Source organism: Schistocerca piceifrons, chromosome 11 (assembly GCF_021461385.2).
Source record: "Schistocerca piceifrons isolate TAMUIC-IGC-003096 chromosome 11, iqSchPice1.1, whole genome shotgun sequence".
Taxonomy (NCBI): Eukaryota; Metazoa; Arthropoda; class Insecta; order Orthoptera; family Acrididae; genus Schistocerca; species Schistocerca piceifrons.
In genome coordinates this window covers 136,589,527-136,613,588 of record NC_060148.1, presented here as the reverse complement: position 1 = coordinate 136,613,588, position 24,062 = coordinate 136,589,527, and the positions used below count along the sequence as shown (strand labels likewise).

At 38.2% G+C, this 24,062-nt stretch overlaps 1 protein-coding gene across 1 annotated transcript in view; it reads left to right on the top strand.

The window, feature by feature from the left end:
• Positions 1–4,169, top strand: part of LOC124720165 (zinc finger protein 431-like) — a 111,257-nt gene extending 107,088 nt beyond the window's left edge. Inside the window, exon 7 of the mRNA XM_047245481.1 lies at positions 1,018–4,169. Coding sequence (XP_047101437.1) covers positions 1,018–2,170 — 1,153 coding nt within the window. The 3' untranslated portion in view covers positions 2,171–4,169. The remainder of the gene's footprint in view (positions 1–1,017) is intronic.
• The last annotated feature ends 19,893 nt before the right edge of the window (positions 4,170–24,062 follow it).

Sequence of the window (24,062 nt, the reverse complement as noted above, 5' to 3'; positions counted from 1 at the left end):
ACCATGCACCTACTGCAATTACTTGCTCTCAGAAGACTATGGTAGGATTCACTGTACATGATTCGTGCTGATGTCACCATTGATACCTTTGTTTGATTCACTCAAGGATGTTTTGGAACTCCAGGGGGCCAGATATTGAGTAGTTGTAAAGATAATTTTGAATGGGAGGCTGTAACTTCATTGGCATCCTCCCTGCCAGACAGTATGTCAATTAGAAAGGGCTACACGTAAGCTGTGCTGCTAACAATACATATGTAATGTTGTAATAAGTTGTGTGTGTCATTCACATTTGTTCATGAGTGTGGAAATTTATGTATGTGTTCCTTCATTTATTGACATGACATTACTTCTTATGTATGTACAGGTGTTGTCCACATGGTTGATGGCCATACCACCTAGCCAATAAGAAATGTGATGTTGGTGGTAGTTTGTGATTAATTTGGTGTCAAATAAAATGCCATGCTTTATTGCTTTCAGAAATAAATTGATCATTGGTGGTTTTAAGAATTTCTACCCAAAGCCTAGTGTCCTCCAAAACACAGAAAAATCCAATATGGAGAGAGTGATTGGTTTTTATTTTAAAATCATAGATTACTCTTATTTCTTGTTTCTCTTTTTCTTTTGGTGGATATTTTTATGTCAAAAGCTAGAGGATATTATTTCTAATAAATGTAATAATTTGGTGTAAAAGATTGTAGAACAGTATTTTAAAAACACTGCAAGACTTTTAATAATAGAATCTACTAGAGAATAAGGGAACCTAGTCAGCACTGAATGAGACAGGGCGTTATTCAATTTCCTGTGGTCATTTGCTTTATAAAAATGTTTCATATTAGGAAAATTATATTATTGTGGTAGAATGTCATGACAATTTTAAATCACTTACATTTACTGAATAAGTTATCTGTGATGGCCATACATTTTTCTTTTGGTTTATAAGCCCCAATTTTGTGGATGGTGAAATATTATTTTGTATTGTGTAAATCAACATTTCACACGTCTTTCCTCCTTCCTCAGTTTCATTCAAAGTGCTGGTGACAGCTGTGACATTTCATATCAAGAAACGTTACATCAAGGAGTAGTCAATGACAAGCTGGAGATATATGCAGAGAAGTCAACAGATTTCAGTGTGTCTCACAACTATACCAAAATACAGACTTTACAAGAAGATGGCTTATGTGGCACAAGATTAAGTTCTAGCATCAGGGAAAAGGAATTCCATAAGTTTAACTGTAGTTTCTGCCTACAGAGCTTCCCTTCAAAATACAGACTCATAATGCATATTTTCATCCACATTGACGGTGTGCAGGCACCTGCATTTGTGTGTCAGTCATGTGGTGAGGTATTTCCCACTGATGACTGCTTGAAAGAACATTTGAGAATGAGGGAGGGTGACCAAGCATTATCTGCTACCAACAGTGAGAAACTTGAATGCAGTGATCATGAAAACAATATCTCCTTCAAGTGTGTACAAGAAGGGATTGTGGAACAGACCGAGGAGCACCCTTCGTGCAAGGTACCCAGGAAAACTTTTAAAAAATCCCTTAAAGACATAAGTAATACACATGCTGTGAAAGAAGCTGAAGAGAAACTCGAAAGATGTAATGACTGTGGAATTTTATGTAAACGTGACCATGTTCATGTCCACACTGTGCAAAGTGCAAAGAGACATCACAAATGTGATGTTTGTGGTAAAATGTTTACTCAGTTATGCAATCTTAAGAAACACAGTTTAATACACACTGGAGAGAGACCGCACGAATGCGATGTTTGTGGGAAATCATTTACTGAAAGTGGCAATCTCAAGAAACATGAATTAATACACACTGGACAGAGACCACACAAATGCGGTATCTGTGGAAAATCATTTACTCGGTCGGGCCATCTCAAGAACCATGTTTTAATACACACAGGAAAGAGACCGCACAAATGCGATGTCTGTGGAAAATCATTTACTCACTCGGGCCATCTCAAGACCCACATTTTAATACACACAGGAGAGAGACCCCACAAATGTGATACTTGTGGTAAACTATTTAATGTATTGAGTAATCTCAAGGCCCACAAGTTAACACACAGTGGAAAGAGACCCTACATATGTAGTATTTGTGGAAAATCTTTTACTCATTGGGGCAGTCACAGGAAGCACAAATTAATACACACTACATAGAGACCACTCAAAGTATTGTTGAGGTCTGTAGACCCACACATGTTCATAGAAGACCACACGTGTTTTATGAAAATTGTTCGCATGTACTACAGAGAGGTCACAAAAAATATGACAAACCCTTTTCCGCAGCTTCACAGTCAAAGAAGTTACATACAAAATACAACATATGAAGCACACAATTGTGATTTTTTTGTTGGAAATGCTCCATGCTTTAATGATCGGGCTACCCGAAATTTGTACATTGAGATATATGTTTTACTCGTTTGAGAAGAAGTTCTGTGCAGTTATCAGGACCCCATATTCTTCAGGAGAATGTGCCAGCATACTGCTGATTATTTGAAAGAAACTGCCATTTCAATCTTCATGAAGCTGTATCCACTACCCAGGCGACAGCAGAAATATGTTTATTACACATTCATAATGTACGATATTTATCTCAAGAATGGACAAAGATACAAAAATCTCTTGATTATGCAAACATATTATTGAGGTATGCCTCCTTAATAGTAATGCTATTTGTGTGATCAATAATCTGCATCCATTAGGAAATAACTGATGGTGGCAAGTATGCAGAGATAAGGGAAAAATTACAATCATCTACGTAGTAGCATTTTGATTCACCTACAGACCGCAATACAACAGTGCATCTCTATGGTATGGACTCATTAGTTCTTCATTAGTTTTTCAGTTGTAAATTGGACTATAAGTCTACACACACCTCACACCTTTCCCATTAATTGTAGGCTATTGGTTTGTTGCTGTCTAGTTGGTGTGCAATAGCATCCCAGATTCATTTCATCATGATCTATTGAGGTGAGCTGGGTGGGAAGGACAACAGTGTGAACCATCATGCTGCTCGAACCATTGCAGTGTGATTCTCACCTTGTAATTTGGACAGTTATCCTGCTGTAAGATGTTTTCACTCTCTGTAAATACATCAAGCATTAAGTGATAAGGTTGCAATAATGTTCATGTTCTCCACATCTGTCATGGTGCTTTCAGTTATCACCAGCTGTTTTCTTGCCATCTCATATGAATGTCCCCCATAGCATGACACTGCCTTCATCTTCCTGCACCTGTTGTGTGGTGCATGTATGAAACAACTATTCATCTGGATAATGACATATCTGAGCACAACCATTGACCTGGTCTGAAAGAAATGTCATTTATCCCAACATGTGACACTTTCTTATAGGTATGCAGTCCAATCTCGATTATCCTATTTGTATTGCTATTGTAACTGACAACATTGTTAGATCAACATGGGAATACAAAGCTGTTATATAACTTGGGGCCTCATGTTAACAGTGTCTGCTTAATAGCTTGAAACTCTTGAGCTTGCTCAAGCATTTTCTCCTGTCTCCACAGATTGCCATCTATCCCACTTTACAGAGCAGCTAGGTTCTGATCTGCTCGTTCTAGATAATGCATGGGCATCCTACAACCTTTGTCAACTTGTGGTTTCACCATCTTTCAACAATGTTCCATAGAGACTCACGATAGAGGCATGTCCACAGCCAACCACATTCGCTGCTTCTGAGACGCACTTGCCCAGGCACCAGGCAAAACCATCTGCTCTTCGGCAAAGTTATTTACGCCATTTTTTCACATACTGTCACTAGAATGATAACCACAAATTTCTGGTTGTATAGTTTCATTACTACGTGACATACCCACAATGCCACTGGGTAGCAAACACTCCTCTTCCGGAAGTTGGTATAATGATTTGGATCAACAGTGTATCTTCACAGAAAAGGGTCTTTTGGTAAATTGTGTAGTAATTCAATTTTTCTGCTTTGTTAAATTTTATGTCAATACACTATTGCCAGTTCAAGTGCCGTATTTCTTGTGAAAATTTTTTTGTATTACTAAGCTCTGTACATAATTCTGAGTTAATTAGGATTAATTTTATGCATCAAATCTTTTAATTATTTGTCTGTTTTTAAATATCATGTAACTACTGTACAAACATCAGATTGTAATTCCAATTGTTTGTAGAAACACAAGGACAGTTGAAAGAGCTCAGTGTGATTCCTAGGTTATGAATTTAATCCAAATGCATAATTTTTATTGTAATAAGTTAATTTATCAAATGTACTTTCTTTCTTATTCCTTTGTTTTAATTTGATTTTTTAGTTGTCTTTTATCTCCTTTAAACATGATTTCATAGTGTGTATTTTCCTTAATTTCACTGAGTAAATGTGAGGTTTTCAGAAATCTTTGATAATGCTTTGCTTTATACTTAATAATGTTTGTTTTTGGTTAGTTTTTTTCTGTTTACTACCAATTTCTTATTGGTGTAAGGTAGTTTGCTTATCAAGTTTTGTCATACTTTTAATACCTTGAGACAGTTGTTTTTAAGTGATAGGCCTTTTTGAGTTTTGCAACACTTTAAGCTGTATGGCTTTTTACCGAAATGAGAATGTATCTGTCATTATGGTTCTTGCAACATAATAGTGTGCTGCTATCTGGGCTATAATACTGCTGTGGCTTTTAAATATTTAGGGAATGCTGATCTAGTTGCAGTTTGTGGGCTCCCATTCTTCACACACTTGATGAGATATATTGGTTGTGACATGGAATGAAATTGCATGGATTTTAAATTGTGTCATTCTCCTTATAGTAATGTTGTTACACTGTTTTGTCTAGCTACTTAGTTACATATTTCTACTACAGTTCCTGTTGGTATTGCGCTCTTTGTGGATGGTCTACTATAATCATAACAGAAAATATTTTGTTCTCTCAGTAACGCTTGCTGGGACAAAAATCATTACTATTATTATTCAAGTAAGAACAGAGCTCTGAATTCACAAACTTACAATACTGCTACTCTCATGAAGCTTAAATCCCGACTCGAAACTGTCCTATTTTAATAGTCTCATCACTGAAAATAAGCTTGTGTTGATTCTGAAGATTCTGTACAGAAATTAAATAAAGTAACCCACAATGATATGTTAAAATCGGATTTCAAGTGACAAAGGGAGTGAGAGATATTGACAATAGTACTTTATTTTGACAAAGTGCCATTAATTGTTATAATGTGGTATTTATATGATAACACCAAAACATATGTCATTAGTAACTGGTTATTACTGCCATCATCATATGATGATGTTCCTGACCACTTTTAGACGTTGTGTACTGAAATATATCTGGTAAATGCCATAAAGGCTGCAAGGACTATCTTCACATTATCACCATTGCTCTGCCCCCAGTAGCTGAGTGGTCAGCGCAACAGACTGTCAATCCTAAGGGCCCGAGTTCGCTTCCCGGCTGGGTCAGAGATTTTCCCCCCTCAGGTGTTAGGTGTTGCGTTGTCCTAATCATCATCATTTCATCCCCATCGACACGCAAGTCGCTGAAGTGACGTCAAATCGAAAGACTTGCACCAGGTGAGCAGTCTACCTGACAGGAGGCCCTTGTCACACCCCATTATATTACCATTCACTTCAGGCTAATATGGGTGGCATTGGCCATCAAAAAGTTCTAAGGAAAATCAGTTGATACGATAATTGTTACCTTCCACTCCTGTCCAAAATGGTTCTTTTCAAAACCTATACCGTTGGACATCTGTCAAAAGACTAACATTAGTGTTCACTTGAGGCCAAAGTGAATCATAAATAAAGAATGTATGATCCTAAATATTGTTATAAGAAGAATTAGAGTACTTTTTGTTTGAAATTACTTGAGTGAATGGAGGTTGTTGGAAGACAATACAGCTCTCATATAACGCTAAAAAAAGCAACTTTTCACTAAAACATAAAATTGTGGAAATAGTTTGCAGGTTGATGCTACTTATTTGGGTTTGTGTGTGTAAGTATTTGTGCTATTAAAATTTTTTATTGTTTAAGTTTAATGTGGCTACGTTTACTAAGGGGAAGTTAACTAGTGTGCCACATGCGACTGCAGGTGTAACTCTCTTACATTTATACCCATAAATTTGTACAAGTTGAAGGTATGCAGTTGCACATCGACATAGTTTCATATCTTAGTTTACAGTGCATGGCACATGAGATAGATGTATGTAATTGATACATTGTCTCATAAAGAATAGATTGAGACACACCAGTATCCCCCCTGTGGTGGTTGCATTAGTTAACTTTATTCAGTTATACTCAGGTTAGTTGATTTTCAACAAATATTGCCATAAAGCATGTTATGGGACATTTCGTAAGTATTTGCATTACTACTAATAATTATGAGTAGACTGATCCTTTCACATCAGAAGTATTAGAGACATTAAGTCAGTGGTCGTTTTTGGGCCAGTGTTGACTATAATATCCATGAATATTCATGGAATACCTCCCTGCAAGCAACAACTCTTGCAAGATGTGCCACACTAAGCACTGTGTTGTTTTGTGTGTTCAAGAAATACACACAAACAACCAGCAGAGACGTCCTTCAGTCCCTGGAATAAAACTGGTTGCTGAAACACAACATGCACAGTATAGAAGCGCCATCCTTATAAGACCTGACCTTTAAGTCTGTAGTGTTAGTCAGTCAGAGGATAACAATATTGAAATTATTATTGTTAAGTAACAGTAGAGTCATATCAGCATATAATCCTCCAGCAACAGATTTTTTCTTCGCCCCTACTGAACATTTTATTACAGGGAAAGCTTCTACTGTGGTATGTGATTTGAACATTCACAGCCATGTTTGGGGGGTACACTCAAGAGGACCAAAATGGTGAGGCTGTCCTCCTGTGGGCTGAAACTTTCCATCTCTCACAACTTCACGACAGCAAACTACCTCATTCTTTCTTCAGTGGACGCTGGCTATAATCCATATCTGCTTTTTGTTAGTGAAAGTACAGGGTGATTCAAAAAGAATACCACAACTTTAAAAATGTGTGTTTAATGAAAGAAACATAATATAACCTTCTGTTATACATCATTACAAAGAGTATTTAAAAAGGTTTTTTTCACTCAAAAACAAGTTCAGAGATGTTCAATATGGCCCCCTCCAGACACATGAGCAATATCAACCCGATACTCCAACTCGTTCCACACTCTCTGTAGCATATCAGGTGTAACAGTTTGGATAGCTGCTGTTATTTCTCGTTTCAAATCATCAATGGTGGCTGGGAGAGGTGGCTGAAACACCATATCCTTAACATACCACCATAAGAAAAAATCGCAGGGGGTAAGATCAGGGCTTCTTGGAGGCCAGTGATGAAGTGCTCTGTCACGGGCTGCCTGGCGGCCGATCCATCGCCTCGGGTAGGTGACTTTCAGGTAGTTACGGACAGATAAGTGCCAATGTGGTGGCGCTCCATCCTGCTGAAATATGAATTGTTGTGCTTCTTGTTCGAGCCGAGGGAACAGCCAATTCTCTAACATCTCCGGATACTGTAGTCCAGTTACAGTAGCACCTTCGAAGAAAAAGGGGCCAAAAACTTTATTGGCTGAAATGGCACAGAAAACGTTCACCTTAGGTGAGTCACGTTCATACTGAGTTGTTTCCCGCGGATTCTCAGTGCCCCATATACAGACATTGTGACGGTTGACTTTCCCGTTAGTGTGGAAAGTTGCTTCAGCACTAAACACAATCTTTGAAACGAAAGATTCACCTGTTTCCATTTGAGCAAGGATAAAATCACAGAAATCGATTCTTTTAATCTTATCAGCTGCAGACAGTGCTTGAACCAATTTCAGACGATAAGGTTTCATAACTAACCTTTTTCGTAGGACTCTCCATACAGTTGATTGTGGAATTTGCAGCTCTCTGCTAGCTCTGCGAGTTGATTTCCTGGGCTGCGAACAAATGCTTGCTGGATGCGTGCTACATCTTCATCACTCATTCTCGGCCGTCCAGAACTTTTCCCTTTGCACAAACACCCATTCTCTGTAAACTGTTTATACCAACGTTTAATACACCACCTATCAGGAGGTTTAACACCATACTTCGTTCGAAATGCACGCTGAACAACTGTCGTCGATTCACTTCTGCCATACTCAATAACACAAAAAGCTTACTGTTGAGCGGTCGCCATCTTAGCATCAACTGACGCCGACGCCTAGTCAACAGCGTCTCAAGCGAACAAATGTACAACTAAATGAAACTTTATAGCTCCCTTAATTCGCCGACAGATAGTGCTTAGCTCTGCCTTTTGTCGTTGCAGAGTTTTAAATTCCTAAAGTTGTGGTATTCTTTTTGAATCACCCTGTATTTTTCGTACCTGCACTAAATCCGTCTGTAAGCCCATACCGAATACACATCGACGTATTGTGTGTCAAGTTCTCCCACAAGTAAGCCCTCAAGAAATCACTTTCAGATGAAGGTACAACTTCAAAACGGCTGATTGGCAGAAATTATCAAAGTTATTAAATGAGAAAATGGTAGCTATAGCTCCTGTGATGGATCAATATAAAAATTTTGTTAACGTCGTTAATGCCTCCTCCTGAGCATCAATTCTAAGGTGATGCAGAATGAACTATATGAAGGGTATAACACCTGAAACGACCACTCTTGTTTAAGAGTACTACAGAAAGTTTGAAGATCCTTTTAGTGCAGCCACATCAATTCATGCACAGAATGCTCTCTCTTCAATATCTGAGGCAAACAGAGAAGAATGGATACAATTAATGGCAGACTGTGACATGAGTAAAAGTAGTCAAAAGGCCTGAAGGCTATTACATCGCCTGAGTAATGATAACACTCAGGTCAACACATATTTTAATATTAAACCAGACCAAATTGCTCAACAACTCCCTATTAATGGCAGATCAACTAAATCCAGAAATATAGAGAGGAAACAATTATTCAGGCAAACAGACCAAGAGAATAGTATCGTATTCCTTATTTATCTGTTGAAGAATTGAATTCAGCCCTGAATAAATGTAAATAGGGAAAAGCAGCAGGAGTGGATGACATTAGAGCTGAACAAATCAAGAACTTTGGTTCCGCTAAAATGCTTTGGTTACTGCAATTTATGGGCAACTGTATTCGAGAGTGCAAGATCGCTAAAGTATGGCGAAAAATCAAGAGTAATTGCCATACCGAAACATGGCAAGGATAGGAAAGATCCAAAAAATTATAGACCAGTCTCATTACTCTGTCACCTCCACAAAATACTGAAGAGGCTCATTCTTCAGAGAATGATTAAAAAGGCGGAGCCTCTTCTAATACCACAGCAAACAGCTTTCAGAGAAGGGAAGAGCTGCACATCTCAGATATTAAACTTAACACAACATATCGAAGATGAATATGAGAAATGACACATTACAGGTGCTGTATTTATCTGTCTATCCACAGCTTGTGATGCGATCATCCATTGGCTCCTTCTGAATAAAGTTTATGACATAACTAAAGACTTCACATGCATGTGCAATATTAGAAACCTTCCCCAGAATTCCAGGTTTTACTGTGGAATTTTAGGGTAAGAAAAGTAGGTGGAGAACTCAGAGAAATGGGCTGCCACAAGGCAATGTGCTTGCACTGCTATTATTCAACATCTATACCAACGATCAACCTATCCCTGAAGGAGCTCGAAGCTTTATTTATGCTGATGACTGCACTATCACTACTCAGGCTGATTGTTTTGAGACTGTAGAAGATGCGCCATCAAAATCTTTGGGACGAATTCGCTGTTTGCTATTATGGGAATTACTTGATACCTAATCCTGCCAAGACTCATATCTGCGCTTTCCACCTCAAGAATAAACAGGCAATAGATCCTTAAAAATATCCTGTGGAGGTATCGTAATCGAACATAATCCTACTCCCAAATATCTTGTAGTAACACTGGATCGCGCGTTAACATATAAAAAGCATTGCCTAAACACCAAACAGAAAGTGGCAGCTAGAAATAAAACAGTGCGACAATTGACACATACGTCATGTGTGCTAATCCATGCACTGTGAGCTCAAGTGCGCCTGCTCTATGTTGTTCCACAGCTGAATATGGATGTTCAGTATGGTACAAGTCCAGTCATGCCAGGAACGCAGATGAGGCTCTAAATGAGTCTTGCCAGATTATTATGGGTTGTTTAAGACCTATTCTTGCGGACAAACTCCATTGGCTCGCTGGTAAAGATCCTCCTGAAATGAGATGTCAGGTAGCTGCGAGATATGAGAAAAGTAAGGCCACAACGAAGAACACCCATCCACTATATGAGGCAGAAATCAAGAGCGAGCTTCTTGACAACTACTGAGGCTCTCATCGAGAATCCATATGTGGCAAGGATCTCGCGATGGCGGGAGAAATGTCGGTATTTGGGAGAATGGATCGCTCCAAAGGAAGAACTTCCTCCTGGATATTCGGAGAAGTGGTCAATATGGAGGTCTCTCAATAGATTACGGTCAAACACAACGGGATGCAAGACCAATCTGCTGTGTTGCTCATCACCAACCACCTGCACCATGCAAGACCTTATGAGAGATACACCAAATGCACTTGAAGTGTCCAATTTTTGTCCTCTTTTGTGTAAAATTATGTCAACACTTATATATATTTTTGACATTTCGGTACTTTTGAAATGACAAATAAATAAATAAGTAATGTAATAAAAGTAACAGTAAGAAAAAACTGTATCATTTGTTTTTAATGTCTAGAGAAAAGAAAATTATTCATATGTTAGTGGAGGAAACATGACAAGACAGCTTTTGGTACAGTGATATTAGCAACGAAATAAACCCAGCACTGCATCCTTTTTATGGTTAACTAGATGGAATGCCACAATCACAGCATTAACTCTCATCATTTTGCAGGTACAAAGATGCACAACCTACTTAATAGAAACGCAGTTTGATATTCCTTCTGACAAGAACAGGGAAAGTAAGGATATGGTGGAAAATATTAGTACTCAGTGTATGAAAATTTAGCTAACACTAAAAGGATGATTGCAAGTAGCAACTTAGAGTTGTGCTTAAAAAAAAGAGAAACGAATGAAATCCTAGCATGAAACTGCATCAGCATCATTTTTGGGAATATAGGAGCTGCTGCAGTGCAGAACACCAGGTGGATTGTGGGCAAGATAGAGCTTATGGTTGCGTGATTGTTTGAGGGCCAATTAAGAGTCATGAATATAGTCAGAGAAGTCAGCAGTTATTGCAGTGCTAGTTTATATTGGGCCCTCCAGGAAAGATGAAGTTGCCAGTCTCGATAGCAACAGGGATGGTTTGCCTGCTCTGTGACAGAGATAAAACACAAGTGAGGCTGTTGTAGATGGCACAAACCATGTCTGCTTTAGCACAAGTAAATAAAAAAAACTCACAAGCACATCGGACTAAATCAACTCCACTGTACTAGCATATGCACCGAGCTATGATTGAGCACAGAAGGTAGAAGTGTAACGAAAATAGAAAAGACAAAAATTATTAATATCTAGGGATCCTTGTTTGGACTAGCACATCAAGTTGTACGTTCTTAACCTTTCACCCTTTTGAATATGCCAGGGTGTAGGTGAAGGGATATTGTTAGGGACATAAAATTACAGGGCAGCAGAATTTGTTCAGATCTGAGGTTGGTTTATATTCCAGTAACGGAATAATAAAAAAAAAAAAAAACTCTATCCATAAGAAAAGGTTTGCTGGCCATTAGGTGACCCAGGGTAGTTGTTGTCATATTCCATATCTGGCAGAACTGTTGAAGTGACATGCTCAGAAAAAGAAAATACTGGAAACACTTGGACAATCGTAATGGAAGGAGTCTTCAGAAATACTGTAGTAATAATAACACAAAAAGGCTGTGTTGATACTGAGGATAAATGTGGTAAGCAATAATTATTTTAACTGTGTGAATCAAAATTTATTAGAAGTACAAAGTGCCAATACATTTACCATGAGTAGACTGATACTGTGCAAAAATTAGAATATGTTTAAAAATGGTAGTTGTTAGTCCACAAGAGAATGAAATGAAAGAAGAAAATACAGTAAAGGGGACAAATTCAGAAACAAATGTGTACAGTGTTTCAGAAACTAGTATTCCATATTTTCAGAGGCAGTAGTACATATCATAACAAGAAAAACTGGGTAGGAGACATGGGCTCTAAAATACTTACTGTACCTTACGGGGAGCTATAATGGAAAATGTAAACATTTATTTAAAAAATCATTACAGCCATATTTATTAATGTACAAATCTAAAATCTTGCATGTGTAAGAAAAGGAGCTGTGTTTTAACGGAAAAATATTATAAAATATGCAGGAATATTATTTTGCCAGAAATTTGAATGGTTATAATAACGTGAGAAACCTAAAACAGAGAAAATGAGGTTCAAAAATGTTCTGCTCATACTTCTCCATGTAATAAGCTTACCTCAGTTTTAAAATCGTCCATACTCATACATCCTCCAGATTTCTCTTCTCTCTTTACATTTCCCTGGCACATATTCGCAGGTCAGACATTGATCCATTAGCTTTCTTGACCCAGCTCTCGTCGATGGTGTAAAAAGCTTTTGTTTTAAACACATCAGGATCTATACCAGCTGTATTCATCACTTCAGTTCTGCCATTATTTCCGTTGCTGTAACATCAAACTGCATCATAGACACCTACTTTGAGTACTTCAAGTCCACAGAATGTCTCTGAAGTTTCTGGTTACATCAGGAGATGAGTTTGGAAGGCAGTAGAGGATCCAATTACCATTTCATGTCCACCACTGATACAGAGTCTTGCCCAATCAGTCTCTCATCCGGCTTCAGTTTCTATCTCAATGGATATCAGTTTTTGTGTACTGTGACAAATACATTGCTTACATTTCCCATTAGCCTATCCTTTCGATGTACACTTAAATTTCCCCCCAAAACCTCATTGCTATCAATTTCAGGCTTCAAATGGCTTTCAGTATTATGGAGGCTTAATTGCTTTTCACGAGTGCTTTGAATTCTGGCACTTTGTTGCGAATGCTTCAGCAGTTAACCACTAGGATTTTAATGCTCTCACCTGTGGGAGGCATTTGTTTCGATCTTACACTGATACTACTTCTGGATTTACTACAACTCTTGTTCCCAGGATTGCATAGTAGGTCGCCTAGTCTAAAAAAACTTTTGTTTGCTCCCACATACAATCAGTTACCTGGACAGCAGCCTCTGATGTGTAGTGCACACCTGACCCATCAAGAGGCACCCTACAGTTCTCGACAAAATGGCGCAAGTCCAGGAAGTAGCAGTCTAGCTTGTCACAGAACTTTCGAAGTCTCTGGTTCAGTGCTTCCACTCAGTGCAGAACCAATGATCCACAATCAGTTCTGGAGACAATGCTGCAAATTGTGGGCTCTGCTGAAACTGTACACAAGGCTGGTCTTCTCAGCCTTCTCTATCAGTTGCTGGAATGATCCCAGTATGACCTCAGAGCCTAGATAACAGGCTTCATTTATTCCAACATGGTTGCTTGTATTTGCTTGCACCTCATTCCCTCAATGGCTGTTGGAATAGCCTCTTCAACATGTTGAATGAGGCTCGAGACATACACACAGGGTGCACCTGATGCCCTTTCCTGTACCTTGCTGCCATTTCCCTAAGGGGAACCATCATTCCCTGTACAATAGAACCGCCAACAGTGAATACACCTCTGCCTTTTTGCGTTTGCCTTCTACTGACACTGGACAAAACACGTTTCCCAAAAACAGGTGAAGTGAGTCCCACTGGCTTAGTTTCAGTTTCAATTTCAGTGAATGACAGCACCTAGAAATTGATATTTAGGGTATCAGTACAGCACCCTAAGCCTCCATGGTCCCTGTTGACACTGTGGAGGATGCCTGGATCTACTACTGAAACGCCAGTTACAGTCTAGTGCACGAGTAATGAGAGATTCCGTACTCTCTTCAGAGGAGACAGGGTCCACAGGAGAGGACAGTACTTGAGTCACCATTGATACTGGTACCACAGGTACATGACTCTCGGGAACTCTTCACCACACTGATTCACAGCAGCTGACAGTCCTTTGACAGTAGTGAATGCGATTTCCAGCTGCCTACAAAAGTCAACCAGCTCATCCCATTTTTGAGAACTGCATTCACTCCAGGGCTCATTTTGGCTGGCGCAATGTATTGCAGGAAAGTGAACAAATAACTTCAAATTAAGCCTGCTGGTTGTCTTTTATGTCTATTGAGCTAAAAAGCTACGAATTCCCGTAAGAACTGAAGCAAATATAGAATGCGATATTTCTATTAAGACGAGAGTAAACTTTTTAAGGTTAGTTATAGCTACTTGGAAATTTGAAAATGGAGTTAATTTATGAAAAATGTAGGTAATATGTACGTTCTTTAATGGAAAATTATATGTCTGCTACAGTACCTAAATCACAAACTTTGATTTACAAGTTAGATTATTCACAGGACAAGTAGCTTCTGAAAATTCTCAAAAATGCGCATTTGTTTGCGTCGATATACGTTGAAATTTGGGGTGATCTACTCTTTGGCAGTAACTGCGAATAACAAATATTGATTTTCTATGAAATAAGTTATCCAAAAACACTCGCACAGGTAACTTGCGAAAATATAGTTTTGTAAGCGACTGAAATTTCTCACAAGTATTTCTCAAGTAATTATACAATGCAATTAGAGAAAGATTGTTTTCAAAAGGATAGGCCTACTCTTCTCAAAATTCTTATAAGAGCAAAATTGAATTTAAGCCTTCCGAATGTTCGAATTTCACAATAGACCAAAATACAAACGGATATTAATACAAGCAATAATAGATTATGCTTAACTGACATGATTAGTAAAATATGTGAATCTAGAATTTCAACTCGGCACTTCAATCTCACACAAAGGAAAATTCGAAGTCTACTTTTTCATATAAACAAACATGCCAACTGCACAGGTTTTTAAGTTATCTGTTTCTGTGCCAACTTCTACCCTAGCGTGCTACAGAAGAACACTGCAGCATGTGCTAATCAGTATAAATATAGAAAAATGTGCAGCACCAACAAAACACATCTTCTGCTTCTTCCAGCTAACTAGACATCTGGAAGTGCAATATGAGTCAGGAGTTTCAAGACCAGCACAGAGGAGAAAACCTCTGGTGTGTGTGTGTGTGTGTGTGTGTGTGTGTGTGTGTGTGTGTGTGTAATAGCACATGAATATGGACAAATATTTATGAAGCAATTTTCGTTAATCATTTGAAGTTTGACTTCAATGGTCTGTGTGAGATACCAATGTAAGATATACTTTTATCTTATGATCATAAAATTCATTATACTCATCTTAACATCTGTAACACAATTCGTTAATTTTTTTTACTTTTAAAAACAGTCTTGATCACGATTTATTTATCAAGGAGACCGGTTTCGACCACTACTGTGGTCATCTTCAGACCTACAAGTTGTATACAAAGCTTTAATTAGAAGGCTACATACATTAAAGAAAATACATAAAGTTATAAAGCTATAAAACGATGAATTACCTTGGAGTAGGAACCTCTTTCTGTTGGAGAATGACTACTGGAGAAACCAATGCACGTATTACTATATACAATGGAGGGATCGTTTTATAACTTTACATATTCTCTTTAATGTATGTAGCCGTCTAATTAAAGCTTTGTATACAACTTGTAGGTCTGAAGATGACCACAATAGTGGTCGAAACTGGTCACCTTGATAAATAAATCGTGATCAAAACTGTTTTTAATAGTAAATATTTGTAAGACATTGATCACTGCCTCTCCCATAATGTATTCAAAAGTAATTAATTTATTGCCAAGTCAGCTATTGGGAGATTGCAAGAAGTTTAGAGGGCTATGCACTAAAATTATGATACTTCATTCCAAAATTTCTTTTAACAAACAATGTGTAATGAATCATGTGATTCCTAATTATGTAACAATTAGTTTTAATACCAAATCAAACATCGAAAAATTTTTATGACAGAAGAGTAGCATTTTATGGATTAGATCTGAAATTAAACGTGCATATAAAGAAAAAGATGCATGAAATCTTGAAATGTACAATTTACATTTAAAAATTAGCAGTCAGTTGTCACCATTAATATTTTCACAGTTACTTAACTTTACAGATGACAAAATTAATGGAGTACAAGAAATTATTCTTAATAAGCATAATAAGAAAATTGCAGCCCTTGTTAGTCACCAAAATGTGTGTTCATAAGATGTTTCACCAAATGTACATAACTTTTATCCAAGAGTAAGCAATCTAATCAAAATTACTTTTACTCCTGCAGAGACAACACTTTTAAACAAAGGCCTAAAATATAATTTAGCTCCAGAATTGAGCAACGCAAATATTAAACTTGTGATTGCTGACATAAAGGTTGCTGCAAAACATGCCCAATTTAGTTGGTCTGAAATATGTGACATTGCACATAAAACTAAAAATGTCATTACTAATGAAAAAAATAAAAATAAACATAATAATGAATTAAAATTGGTAAAACAAATCAATCAGAAGTTAATAACTAATAAAGCTATTGCCATCAGGGCAGATAATGGGAATACTCTTGTCATTGTCAGTGAAGATGATTATGTTTTTAAGACTTTACAGTTTTTTGACGCTAATGGAGTAACTGAGGTTAATAAAGACCCGACTTCAAGATTTCAAACAAATATTAAAAAGCTGATTGATGACAGTGACTCATTACTTTCACCTAAAGATAAAATAACACTTAATGTTATGAACCCCACCTTACCTAAATTGAGATCACAAATCAAATTACACAAACCAAATTTACCAATTCATCCACTTGTTAATAATACCAATAGTCCCTCTTATAACATGAACAAAAAGCTTAATCAAATCTTAAAATTCTTTTACATTTATGAAGAAAATTATAGAAAACAGTTTTGAATTAACAAAATTAATTTATGATGTGGATATTCCAAAAAACGCAAGGTTTGCATCATTGGACATCACAAATTTTTACATGAATATACCTATTCAAGATACTATATTAACGTATCACAAAAACATGAGCCCCAAAGAAATAGTAGAATTCATTGAACTGTTAAGAATTACTCTAGATTTTAATTATTTTTCATATAATAATTAAATATACATACAGGAAGATGGACTTGCAATGGGGAATTCACTGGCTAGCACTATAGCAGATACCTTCCCCAATTATGTTGAAATTAAATTTTTCAAAAATAATCCAGGAATATCAAATAAAATTATATACTACAAAAGATGCGTTGATGATACATTGCTATTATATAACCGTTCTAAGGAAGAAATTGATGCTTTTGCTAACAACTTAAATACTTTACACTCAAAACTTGTATTTACAGTAGAACACGAAAGTAACAATAGTATTAATTTACAGGACTTCACAATTACAAACAAGAATGGAAAACATAATATTTCTATTTATAGAAAACCCACATCAACTGACATAACAATAAATGCTACATCATGTCATCCATAATGATACAAAATGCCATTTTTTAAAACTATAATACATAGGATACTGAAATTACCTCTTCAACCTGATGCAATCCAGGAGGAAATTGATACATTAAAACAGATAGCAGTTGCTAACAATTATAATTCACATCAGGTTGATCTGTTATATCAAAAATTACAAGAAACAAATGGTGCTGTTATAAATTCCAAGAAGAGATTTACAAAAATGACATACATGGGACCTATTTCAGATAAAATAAATAAATTATTTAAGAACACTAGCGTGACAATAGCATTTAAAACTAATAACTCCCTGCAGATGAAACTGAAACACACAATTGGGGACTCAAATGTATACCAAAAGTCTGGCGTTTACAAGATAATATGTAATGACTGTGAGAAACAGTATATTGGCCAAACTGGCCATAACTTTCTAACACGTTTCAAAGAACATACTACTGGTACTGCACGTACCAAATCAATATTTGGCCAACATCTTGATGGATACAATCATTCTGAGGGTTGCATTTCTAACAATTTGAAAATATTACATACTGTGCCAAAAGGACCACTGCTAAATACTTTAGAAGAAATTGAAATCTTTTCACTTCACCAAAGTAATCCATTATCTGTTTTAAACGAACAACTTCAGTTCAAAGACAAACATATCTTTGAGCTTTTCGATGGTCTGCCTTTAGTCTGTTTACCCTTCTGTCCATCGTTTTTAAAGATTATTATGACTTTTAGGAATTATTTTATCTTTACATTGTAATTTTATTTCACCAAACATTATTTTATGACTGACGATCTGTTTTAGAATTTTTGCTTATATGCTTTTAGACTGTATATTGCTAATTCACATCCTTTTATTTTTGACACTATGGCTCATAATATTATAATTTTAAATTCCTTCCATTTTCATTATTTTTATTTGTTTACAAGACTGGCATATAACTTAAGGAATAGCAATGCCTTTTAAAAATTGTCACATGTAATTTACATACCAATTTCATTGACAATATTTCATATATATGGACAACAACTTCGCATCATATTTGTGCAGCATGTAGTATACATGTCAGCTAAAGATTATTGCAGCCTTCTCATTGAAAATCGTTTCAATAAAGACATGTTGCTGCTCAATAATACATCGTTTGACGTGACAGTCTTCGCCATTCCACTTTCGCAACAACTTCGTTGGAAAGAAGCCTGCTGCCACATCTTTGCACTGACATTTGTCCTCACCATGGCAACCACTAGCTCGCCTATCGCCTTTACAACTTCAGTGGAAAGAAGCCTGCTACCTCGTCTTTGGAACGGCGTCCAACTTCACCATGGCAACCAGTGGTTCCAAATGGTTCACTAACAGGCCTTGAGAGGGCAACCCATGTACTGCCAAACCGAAGTTCATTTTACCTACATGTTTAAATATTTTTAACGCTTCTTAATTGACAATAGCTGTTTAATAAGCTAAGTTTAGTGTGTATTTGTTTTAATGCTTGACAATATTCTTTTCATAAAGAAATTTTAAATTGTATTTCGACTTATAACTCATTGGTTCGTAATGACATCATGCCGTCAGAAGGGGGCGGAGCCTCCATTATATGTAGTAAGACGTGCACTGGTTTCTCCAGTAGTGATTCTCCAACAGAAAGAGTTTCCTTCTCAATGGTAATTCATGGTTTTATAGCTTTATAACGTTATGTATTTTTTTAATGTATGTAGCCCTCTAATTAAAGATTTGTATACAACTTGTAGGTCTGAAGATGACCACAGTAGTGGTCGTAATCGGTCACCTTGATAAATAAATCGTGATCACGACTGTTTTTAACAGTGAATATTTGTATGACATTGATCACTGCCTCTCCCATAATGTATTCAAAAGTAAATAATTCGTTAAGATTTTAAAAACTATCATTATTGTCATCAGTGTCATCATCGTCATAAATCTCTTATGGCAACATAAATTTGTATGAAAGCTTAAAAATATCGTCAAAATATGTATCAACATAAAACTTTCAGTGCACGTCCCATTCCTCCCAATCCACAATACTCGCTGTAAGAGTGGCAAGAAACAGTGCGTAAATCATATATTTTCAACTCTGTCATGCTGCTGATTATCAGGTGTGCAATACTACTTTAGAATTGGCCCACTTACTGTCAAATGCATTTAGACTCAATGTACACTACTGGCCATTAAAATTTCTGCACCATGAAGATTACGTGCTACAGACGCGAAATTTAACCGACAGGAAGAAGATGCTGTGATATGCAAATGATTAGCTTTTCAGAGCGTTCACACAAGGTTGGCGCTGGTAGCGAAACCTGTAACGTGCTGACATGAGGAAAGTTTCCAACCGATTTCTCATACACAAACAGCAGTTGACCGGCTCTGTCTGCTGAAACGTTGTTGTGATGCCTCGTGTAAGGAGGAGAAATGCGTACCATCACGTCCCCGACTGTGATAAAGGTCGGATTGTAGCCTACCGCGATTGCAGTTTATCATATCGCGACATTGCTGCTCGCGTTGGTTGAGATCCAATGACTGTTAGCAGCATATGGAATCGGTGGGTTCAGGAGGGTAATACCGAACGCCGTGCTGGATCCCAACGGCCTTGTATCAGTAGCAGTCAAGATGACAGGCATCTTATCCACTTGACTGTAACGGATCATGCAGCCACGTCTCGATCCCTGAGTCAACAGATGGGGACGTTTGCAAGACAGAAACCATCTGCACGAACAGTTCGACGACGTTTGCAGCAGCATGGACTATCAGCTCAGAGACCATGGCTGCGGTTGCCCATGACGCTGCATCACAGACAGGAGTGCCTGCGATGGTGTACTCAACGATGAACCTGGGTACACGTTTGGCAAAACGTCAATTTTTCGGATGAATCCAGGTTCTGTTTACAGCATCATGATGGTCGCATCTGTGTTTGGCGACATTGTGATGAACGCACATTGGAAGTGTCTATTCGTCATTGCCATACTCACGTATCACCCAGCGTGATGATATGGGGTGCCATTGGTTACACATCTCGGTCACCTCTTGTTCGCATTGACGGCACTTTGAACAGTGGACGTTACATTTCAGATGTGTTACGACCCGTGGCTCTACACTTCATTCGATCCCTGCGAAACCCTACATTTCAGCAGGATAATACACGACCGAATGTCTTAGGTCCTGTACGGGCCTTTCTGGATACAGAAAATGTTCGACTGCTGCCCCGGCCAGCACATTCTCCAGATCTCTCACCGATTGAAAACGTCTGTTCAATGATGGCCGAGCAGCTGGCTCGTCACAATACGCCAGTCACTACTCTTGATGAACTGTGGTATCGCGTTGAAGCTTAATGGGCAGCCATCCAAGCTCTGTTTGACTCAATGCCCAGGCGTATCAAGGCCGTTATTACGGCCAGAGGTGGTTGTTCTGGCTACTGATTTCTCAGGATCTATGCACCCAAACTGCGTGAAAATGTAATCACATGTCAGTTCTAGTATAATATATTTGTCCAATGAATACCCGTTTATCATTTGCATTTCTTCTTGGTGTAGCAATTTTAATGGCCAGTAGTGTAATTGGGCCGTGGCTGGTTCGTCTTTTGCCTTGCATTAAACCTTGGTTGCTATTCTGTGCTCAGTGTCGTGCAGTTTTCACGGGCATGCTGCTATCCTCTCTCTCTGCAAGTGGCAGCAGCAGCGTGTATCGAAATTTACATCCTTGTAGTATCTTTGGCCTCACGCTTATAGTTCAATGCTATGCCATGCGGGCCATTGGTTGGTTTGCGTGGAGCAGCAAGGAAGTCTCTGTGGCGCGTGTCTGGCCGGGCCTGCTGGTGCAGTCTATATGCAGTCTGAATGTGATGGGCAGTTTCCATTGATACAGGGTCCGTGGTTCACCGATCCCAGGCACGAAAATTGAGTCTTTACTTAATCTACCAGCCAGCCTCACTTGTTCACATTGTGTCTTTGATGTCGTAGTGGGCTGTTGGGACATTCCCGCAAGCAACAACGTGTGTTTTCAAGTTGGCGAAATTCTAGTCGCCCTCCTGTGTAGTTTAACTTAAATCGATTATTTTCGAATTGAAGTGCACCAGCGGAGTCTTCTACCTTGTGGCCGATAACGCCCCTGTTACCTGCCCTGGCTGTTGATGTAAACTCAGGCAGTGTATTTTCCTCGTCGTGTTGTGGCTGTCCAGCATGGCGTGTAGTTTGACAGTTGAAGATGTAATTCGTTGCGGGCGCCGATACCTTCTGCGTGTTCCATTGAACTCCCCATTGTGTGCTGGTCGGGTGGAGCGGAAGTTATCCTTTCGCTTGGTCCATTGACTGCCTGTCTGTTGGGTTGCCGTCGAATTGAGAATTGTTGGGCCGACTGCCTGTCTCACGTAAGTTAGCATTAGTGGTTGAGTTCCAGGCCGACCCCTAGAAACTTCTGAGCGCCGTTTGATGTGCTTTTTTTCATATTTGTCCTTGGTGTTTGTTCTTGTATGGCTTCTAGCCAACTTTAAATTAAAGTTGTTTTGCCCTTAAGGCGTGAGATTGTTTGGGCCTTCAACCTAATTTAGAGAAAAGTTTTAAGATAAGGCTGTCTCCCTTTTAAATTCAAATTCCTGTTTTTGAGTCTTAAGTTACTGGCCTTAAGCCGATTTCAAACTAATGTTGTTTTGCCCTTAAGACGTGAGACTGTTTGGGCCCTCAGTCTGATTTAAAGAAATTTTAGGATAAGGCCTTCTGCCTTTTAAAATTCAAATTCTTCTTTTTGAGTATTAAGTGGTTGGCCTTCAGCCAGTTTTAAATTAAAGTTGTTTTTCCCTTGAAGAGTGAAATTGAATGGTGCATTTAGCTGGGAATTAAGTTCTAAAATTAATGTTGGGCTTGCTCTGTTTTTAATGTTTGTAATATTTGTAAAATGAGTTAAGTAGTATGTTCAAGTGCAGCTGACACCCACTTATTTTGGCCGCTTTCCACAAGTTAAACTATCTGTCCTGGCCTACGGGTATAGCAGGGGATCTCAGTAATATCGAATGAGGTTGAAAAACGTAGAATGATAAATTACAAATAATCTGCTGTGATGTGAGGAAGAGTAAAAATTGAAGAAACATCCCACAGAACTCAAATACTACATGGTCATTAGACAGACTGTCATAAAGGTCGACTCACACATGAAAGAATAGAACAACAAAAGCATTTCACAATGTTTTTCAAGATGTATGAATGGCATGGAACACTGCAGCGATGTTAAGGTTTCTTGGGAAGAAAGTATTGACACTGATGCATGGTGGAGGAGGGAGGGGACGACGATGACGGTGAAATTTCTGTCGTCATCTGCTAATACCACAAGTTAATCTACATTCACCATGCTTCACCCATGTTACAGTATCGGATTTCATACATCTGCGTCTTCCTATTCATTATTTTATTATTATACTTTGTTTTCTTGGCACATTGCTAACTTTTTATGCTAAGTTGGTTTTTTTATTGAATGTTCTTCCATAACAAAGGCTAGATATCTGAATGCACAGTACTAGGTAGGTTTTTCAGTAGCAGTACAGATGAAGAAATTCAACACAGTGTGTGTGTGTGTGTGTGTGTGTGTGTGTGTGTGTGTGTGTGTGTGAGTGTGTGTGTGTGTGTGTGTGTGTGTGGTTCTTTAAATAAGAACAAAATTTATGTATCAGTTTCTTAACAGTGAAATAGTCAGCTCTACTGAAGGAAAAAAAATCAGCTATTCTTACATTTTTTAGTACTTAGAAAGAGAAGAAACAGTGGCTAAGGTGAAAAGACTCTGCATAGTATTCCAGTTATTTCTACATTTATAATTTCTTTAGCAAATGTTAGTGAAGATGTTCAGAAACGTTTAGGCCACACTTTTCCTAGTGATTCAGATCCCAGTAATTTAACGTGCATTCGCTGTAAAGAACATCCTTCATGATTTAGCTTTGGCCATTTATAAGCCTATTTAGGTTCATGGCTCATGTCAGTACCAATGGCGTGTGTCACTTGGAAGCAGAGGAGATTCTCTCTGGTTTCGGGCAGCTAGTGGATATGGCAAAGACTGCCAGTGTTGCTTGCGAGATTAAGGCGGAGCTCACCATTTGCAGAACTGACTGTGGTCCTTTGGTGCAGAGCTGAGTGGAGGGCCTGAATCAGAGGCTCAGGTGGTTCTTTGACCGTGTAGGCTGCAGATTCCTTGACTTGCGCCATCGGTTGGTGGGTTTCCAGGTTCCGCTCAATAGGTCAGGAATCCACTACACACAGGAAGCGGCTACACGGGTAGCGAGGACTGTGTGGAAGGGTATGGAGGGCGTTTTAGGTTAGAAGGTCTTAGGGAACCACAGAAATGGCGTCTGTCTAAAAGGGGACAGATAAAACACAGTATGTTAGTTGTAGAAACGATTGGTATTGTAGTTGTAAAAATGGTCATAGCTGTGTTGGAAAAGAACCAGAGCTCCAAATCCTTAATAGAGAGCACTGAAGCTGAAACAGTTATAGGTACAGAAAGCTGGCTAAAGCCGGAAATAAGTTCAGCTCCAAATCCTTAATAGAGAGCACTGAAGCTGAAATAGTTATAGGTACAGAAAGCTGGCTA